The sequence below is a fragment of the Zea mays genome, chromosome 7, assembly GCF_902167145.1.
Source record: "Zea mays cultivar B73 chromosome 7, Zm-B73-REFERENCE-NAM-5.0, whole genome shotgun sequence".
NCBI lineage: Eukaryota > Viridiplantae > Streptophyta > Magnoliopsida > Poales > Poaceae > Zea > Zea mays.
Genome location: NC_050102.1, coordinates 182,798,597 through 182,806,308, shown reverse-complemented (window position 1 = coordinate 182,806,308; position 7,712 = coordinate 182,798,597). Strand labels below are relative to the sequence as shown.

At 45.6% G+C, this 7,712-nt stretch overlaps 1 protein-coding gene across 1 annotated transcript; it reads left to right on the top strand.

Annotated features, from left to right (window-relative positions):
* The first annotated feature begins 3,333 nt into the window (after positions 1 to 3,333).
* On the top strand, positions 3,334 to 7,480 carry LOC100276261 (uncharacterized). The gene is made up of 2 exons (NM_001150092.2): positions 3,334 to 3,474; positions 5,537 to 7,480. Exons 1-2 carry the CDS (start codon positions 3,388 to 3,390, stop codon positions 6,995 to 6,997), a joined length of 1,548 nt encoding a protein of 515 aa, NP_001143564.2. The 5' UTR covers positions 3,334 to 3,387; the 3' UTR covers positions 6,998 to 7,480.
* Positions 7,481 to 7,712: the final 232 nt, after the last annotated feature.

Sequence of the window (7,712 nt, the reverse complement as noted above, 5' to 3'; positions counted from 1 at the left end):
ATGTGCATGGACCATGCACCATGGTCCATCCATGTGATGATTTGTGGTCAGTACATTTTCAGGTTGCGAGATGGTGCATGATCTTATTTTAGTCTATTATTATTATATTAAGTAGTCGACAAATGGCAGCACGGCAAAAGATCTTTATTGTGTGGCTGCAAGGGCGGGCAGCCAGGGTGGTACACGCAGTGAGCTGTCCTAAAAAGGTTCTGAAATGATTTTAAGCACTGCACAGATATCTCTATCTGAGACAGGCCGGGCGGCGTGGCCATGTCGCCTGCATGTTTTGTTTTGGATCAGCAAGCTGGAGCGAAAATGTGCCGCCTTTCCGATCGGTCAGCCTTGGAGTTTGCCGTCTATTCATCAGGACCATACTAATGTCCAAGGTTTTTAGGAACAGTTTTGCCGCAACCTTCTTCAACACGTGCCTGGCTTGTTTCAAGATTACAAAAGGATCCTTACGAGTCGTCGTGTTTTCAATCACGGCGAGCCTGATTAAGATGGCATGGTCACCGTCTTTGCTGGTTTTTTATCTAGGAAAAAGAGAAGAGTAAAAAGGCAACTGTTCCTAAGGGCTAGTTTCTATTTTCCCAACATATTCTCATTTTCCCTAGAAAAATAAACTAATTTTCCTTAGTAAAATTAAAATCTCTCAGAAAAATTGCTTGTCAAACTAGCACTAACAAGGTGAATGTTTGTCTAGACGTTATAAGGGCATGTACAACCATAAGAACATGCCCTTAAAAATAGTTTTAAGAGCATTTTTTGTGTTATCTCCAATAGTACACCTAAATGCAAACGTAAAATTAAAACATGCCATAGTTTATTTGGCTCATATGTGTTCACGTGCAACAAAAACAAGCCATTTTTTGTGCTAAAACCGTCTGTGAATTATCTCTACCGCGTCTCTGCGTCAGACTTTTGTGCTAAAACCGTCTGTGAATTATCTCTACCGCGTCTCTGCGCCAGACATAGGGCCTGTTTGGTTCAGTTTTTTTCTGACCAGCTTTTCTGAGAATCTGACTGTGTAGAAAATCTGAGTATCATTAGGATTACGTGCGGAGGAAGATAAAGTTGTTCATGGGGCTTAGGATCTATAAAGTGACGGATTACTGCTATTGCGACGACTCAACCGATTATATATTTATATTGATTTTGAATGGTTTTTACCCAAATGAATTTTATAGAAGCTGACTAAAAAGCTGAGTGTTTGGCAGTCTGCAGCAGCTTTTGGTGGCTAGAAGCTGCAAAAAGCCCAAACAAACATGGGCATAGCTCTCCTCGATTCGTTGGGGGGTAATCAGGTAAGCAAATTTTGCTTTAATAATTCAAGTATGTTGATTACGCAGTGAGTTGAAAAATATTTTTTTATCACCCGTAGAGATGGCAATGAGTATATACACGTTGGTAGTATCATTTCATTCTCGTACCCATTAGAAAAAATTATACACGATCACGGGTACAAAATCTTACTAGTACCCGTACTCGTACCCGCGCGATTAATTTTACTCGTTGGATAACATGTACCCACTAAGAAGGTCTCAAATCCTAATACTCCAATCACTCAAAATGTCAAATAAATACACAAAAAATAATTTCAACGTGAAATATAACAAACCATATGATTATATAACTTGATAGTTAAATAAACAATAGCTGAAGAAAAGTTTTATTTTAACTAAGATGAACTTTCTTAGATGATAACAGTGGTATTATACGGGTACATTTTACCCACGGGTATACGGATATAGGTAGTATCCACCCATATATACTCGTACCCGTGTACCCAACGGGTAGAAGTTGTTGTTCATTAACGTACCCGCGTGTATAGAAATCATTCCATAGCCACCTACATATCGGGTAAAACCTATCGGGTATTCGGATACCCGTTGCCTTCACCTGTACTTTCTAGTCGATAGTTCGTCAAATTAAAATGTGTCGTCGCATTGAGAACACACCAAACGAAAAAACGACGGATGGGCCTGCCAGAGACTTGCTGGGTTGGCAGGACACGTTTGGGAACCAAAACGTCCCCTTTTTGTAACTACAAAATGGAAAATTTCTGGGGCTATGAAAAAGTTGGGAAAGGTTTAAGAGCTCTGTTGGAGGCTTGATTTTTCCTATTTGTCTTTAACTCTAAGTTAGGAGACATTTTAAGAGACCTCTTGTATATGCTCTAAGGCTGCTAGATCGTTTTTCATGTATAAAAGATAGCTAAAAGATTGTATGATACAATTATGAGCTTATAGTCATAAATATAGTTAAGAGACAATATACGTAGAGAGTTGTGTAGAGACTGGTTCTCCGTGAAAGATCGTCTCTTATACTATTTTTTTAGCCCCCTCAAGAGACCTACATTAAATAGGGTTGACCCTAGTTAGTGTGGGTTCTCTAGGGGTTTGTTGGAATAAAATACAAATAGACGGATTCTTCGTGAAGAGTGTGTCTCCATACGATTCTTTATATTTATTGTCTCTTAATTGTATTTATGATCTAGAGACTTAGAATTATAGCTCTCTCTTGTATGCTTAGAAAATCGAACCCTAGTTTCAGGGTGGTACATGCCATATATGTCTTTGTTTTTATCTGTTTCTCTTATTAGTAGGTGAGGCTTCCCATGGCATGTCATATATTAGATGATATAACTAATAATTCATTCCAAAAAGACCATCATAGAGTGAGTAAGAGAGAGACGGAGAGAGTAAAGAAATAAATTCCAAAAAGAGAGGGAGAGGATGAGGGCAAGAGTGGCCCATGTGTAGGCCCATAACGAAAAGCACTAATAAAAGCGGAAAGCTCCTTTTGCCGGCCTCCATTACTTTTCTAGCCCAGACCTGTCCACCTCCACAGGGGCATCAATGCACCTCCTGCTCACCGACATGCGGGACACCAGCGCTACCGGCCCCACCTGACATGGACACGCGCTTTCCCGTGGATGCTAATTTCTCCAGCCCGGGATGCTGCGTGCCACCACAGGGTGATTTGGCGCGCGCGGGCCCCACGCCGGGCGAACTCGTGGCCCAGGATTGCCCTCGGGCCGGTCGCGGGGAACCGGCCGAGCCGAGCCGAGCCCCCGTAAAGTAAAGTATGTAAACCACTGGCGCCTCGTTTGTTAAAAACACCCCTTGGTTGTTCCATATCTCTAACAGATCCACAGCTCTCCTAGTTTGTTTGCAGTGTGCGCACCAGCACTGAACGTTGGGATGGCCATGCATCACAGCCGTTGATTTTTGCAGCTAAGCAAGGTACACTACATACATAGGACGAGTATGCAATTAGTGGAATAGTAGATGGGTGTGATTGCACGGACGCGTGCAACAAATTGGGCAAATCTTTTTCCCCTTTCAGGCGTCGCCAACTCCACTTGTCAGATCTTGCCCGTATGGTATGGAGCTCGCCGGAGCAGCCTCCCCTCACCCGCCGCCGGAATCCCACGTGGCGCCGCCCCGCCCACCTCCGCAGCCGCCGGAAGAGGTGAGCTCGCACCCTCTTCTCTTTCTCGTCAAAACCTGTTCTTGCCCCTCCCCTCTGCTTCCTCGACGTCCGGAACCTCGTCTTTTAACCCGCCGCCGCCAATCGACCTGTCCCTCACCGACGTTGCAGCCAGCTCGTACGCCTCTAACTCAGATTCTGGGAGGAGTTCCCGGACACCCCCCCCTCCCCCCCAAAAAAAAAAAAACGGTGCTGCTGTCTTCAGTCCTCCCCATCAGTTGTTCTTCATCATGTCCTTTATTGTTCCTTTTGACTATTTGATTCGAGAAAAAAAGTTGCGACTTTCATGATCCAAGCATATCTTTTCCCCTTTTCCAATACTTGCAACTGCTCTGGCTGGTGGCTGCCGCCCCTGTGCTCGTTAGAAACTTTGCAGATAGTCTTAGTAGTACTGCAAGTGCAAGATATGGTCCGATTGTCCCTCTAGCTGCAGATTGTTGTTTCTTATTCTATGGACTATGGAGGGTAGGTTAGGTTAGCTACACATCATGGCAACCTACTTTTCCGTTAAGCTGGTTGGTTCAATTGCAAAAGGCTGACCTTGGGGCTGCGTTTTGCAACAACTAGTAGCCGTATGACTTACGAGGGTTCAATTTGTCTCTGAACAACCGATGCTTCGGTTTTTGTGAGGATATGCAGAGAGAAGATCAGCTACACGTAGTGGATAGGCGAATTCCCTTTCCCCGCTTGAGTACTCATTAAAGCCATTTCTTGATGTGGCTACCCGTCCGGTTCTGTGGAAGTAGTGTTTCTAAACAGCTTGGGTACGTAGGGCTCTATTCTATCCCTTGTCAAGTTTAGCCTTGTGATGCAGAATTGCAAAATTGCTTTTCTGTTGCAAGTTTTTATTTTGTAGTTTCTTGATTTGGGTGTTGGTAGCCAGTTTTGGATAGGTTGATGGGGATCCTCTATAAGCTTTTTAACCTTGATGCTATGATTCGCGGAGCCAAAAAATTTGAGACCACCTCAGTACATGTGGATTGGGGTGAATACTAGAGTGCCCAAACAAATCCTAAAGGTACTATGAAATCTTGGTTTGGATCCACATGCAGTTATGGTACCTTGGATACAGTTGTTCCTGAGCATGGATTTGATTGAGGTCGAATTTCCCAAAATACTGAAACAAAACGGGCCTACCCGCTATGCGGCTACTAGAGTTAATGGTCCTATGACAAAGGAATAACAACCATAAGATGTAACACTCAAAGTACTAAATGTAAAAAGTACAGTGTAACCAAGTAGAAGGTTATTACATCGTGCATATGGCTATGCAAAACAATGTTTTACACTATAGACTACATTGTTTATAGAGTGAAGTTTAAAATGAGATATGAGGACGAGTAAGCTGCTAGATATATAGGGGGTGTTTGGTTTGTAGGGATTAAACTTTAGTCCCTCCACTTTATTCCATTTTAGTTCTCAAATTGTTAAATAGGGAAACTAAAATAGAGCTTTAACTTCCATATTTAGTAATTTAGGGACTAAAATAGAATGAAATAGAGGGACTAAAAATTAGTCCCTATAAACCAAACACCCCCATAGTCTCAATGATAACATACCGGAGAGATTAGTTCACTGCAATAAGTACAGTAACACCATCATCGCTCATATCTTGATGGAATATGATGTACCACTGAAGTATATCTGCTTTGACCTTGGCAAACTAGTTCTGTGAAAACATGCTGATTAAGGCGTTCCTCTTTTACAAATAAGATGTCAAGGTTTGCTATAGCTGCCAAGATTTTTAGCTTGTGTAAGGAGGGAATGAAAGATAATCACTGACTGTAGTTATTAGTGAAGAGGATATATAATTATGTGTCTTCTAAGCAAACACGGAGTAAATGTCTTAGATATAAGCATATAACTATATAAGCATCATGTACTTGCTTGGCTCCTTGGATTTCTAAAGTTCTGTTATTTGCTAGGATTTCTAAAGTTCTGTTATTTGCCAGTAAATGTAATAGACATATTTTACATCATCTTACAATCATATTTCCTTCTATCTCAATACATCTATTTTACTTAGTCTTCGTGTATTTGTCAGGATTTATGTGAAGATAGAGGGGACATGAGTGTCACCGGCGAAAAGCCATGCACACATCGGGAATCAGATGTTGGTCAGACAAATAGTTGTAGCCTTAACAATTCCAGTGAGTGTGAGAATCATACACCCAGCAACGACGAAATATCGGAACCAGAGTCCAATTTGGAGATGGCCAAGACTGATCAGGGCGGCGATGTGCCGAGCGGAGAGAAGGTCCTGAAGAAGCCAGACAAGATCCTGCCGTGCCCTCGCTGCAACAGCATGGACACGAAGTTCTGCTACTACAACAACTACAACATCAAGCAGCCAAGGCATTTCTGCAAGAGCTGTCAGAGGTACTGGACCGCAGGCGGAAGCATGAGAAACATCCCCGTTGGTGCTGGGAGGCGCAAGAGCAAGAGCTCCAGCGCGAGTTGCCGCAGCGTGTTGATTCCCGTTCCAGGCAGCAGTAGTGTAGCTAATCCTGGCGGAGAGGCTTCCCTGTTTCCGTTGTCCGTAAAAGCAAACCAAGCAGCAGTTAGCTTCGGGCCTGATTCCCCCCTCTGCACCTCCATGGCCTCCGTGCTGAAGATCGGAGGAGGAGGAGAGCAGGTTAAGAGCTGCAGCCCTGCCTCAGCAGCAGCACAGCCCAGGAACGGAGAAACCCAGACCCAGACGTGCGCACCTTCTTCTGCTGCTACAACACCATCAGATGGTCCAGGGAATGGATTGCAGAAAGGAGCAGAGAGCGCACACCAAAACCAAAACCAAAACCAAAACGGAATCATTGGGCACAGCAACGGAGTCACTCCAGTGCATCCTATACCGTTCTTCCCCGGACCGCCTTTCGTGTACCCCTGGAGTCCAGCATGGAACGGCATTCCCGCCATGGCAGCGGCGGTGTGCGCAGCCCCAGCGACAGCCGAAGCAGCGATTTCATCAGAACACGGCACCGCGAGCAGCACCGTCCAGTGGAACGTGCCACCAGCGATCGTGCCCGTGCTGCCACCGGGATTCTGCGGCCCGATCCCAGTCCCGGTAATCCCGCCGCCTTCCGTCTGGCCACTGATCACTCCCTGGCCCAACGCAGCATGGAGCGCGCCGTGGCTCGGGCCTAGCGCTAGCGTGCCGCCGGGGTCATCTCGGAGCAGCGGCAGCAGCACGTGCTCCGACAGCGGCTGCGGCTCCGGCTCCCCCGTCCTGGGAAAGCACTCGAGGGAGTCGAGGCCGCAGGGCGACGAGAAGGCGGAACGACGGTGCCTGTGGATCCCCAAGACGCTCCGGATCGACGACCCTGTCGAGGCCGCCAAGAGCTCGATCTGGACGACGCTCGGGATCGAGCCTGGCGACCGGGGCATGTTCAGGCCGTTCCAGTCGAAGCATGGACGGCAGCAGGAGCTGCAAGCGTCCGGCGCCGCTCGCGCCCTGCAGGCCAACCCGGCGGCTCTGTCGCGCTCGCAGTCTTTTCAGGAGACGACGTGATTACTACACTACAGAGCAGAGCGTTGCTGAAACCTGTGTGGCATTACTATTCAGAGACGATTGTATTTCAACTTCAAGGGGGGAAATGAGAGAGAGAGCGCGAGAGAGAGATTGGCCTGTTTGGTTCACTACCTCAGTTGCCACACTTTGCCTAACTTTTCTGACTAAGGTTAGTTATTCAATTCGAACGACTAACATTAGGCAAAGTGTGGCATATTTAGTCATAAACCAAACATGCCATATATGTTCTGTACAATATGATTGGCAACATAGGTGCTGCTGCTGTACAAGGCAGCGGACACCGTTACTGTAACTGTAACCATTGGAAGAGTGCATCCTCAAACAGTGTGTTGTTTCCATGTAGAGCGTGCCCCCAACATGTTGGGTTGGAGGTGATCAGGTTTCCAGCGCGTGCGTGCTTGGTTGTACAAGAATAACTGTCAATAGCTTCCCTTCGCTTCCCTCGAGTCATTGTGTTACGCTGGTCCTGAATTTTTTGCAACTTACTTTTATTTAAAAAAAAATCACATTTAGACCTCTACACAACTTATTGTTGTTTTTGATCTTTTGCTCAGCCATAGGTCATGCCTTCGAGATAAAACAACTCGACGTCATAGACTATGACGACGAGGTAACTGGTTACAGCTCGACATCATAAACTATGGCGACGAGGTAACTGATGCACTTAGCATCATAGACTATGGCTCCTCGGGCG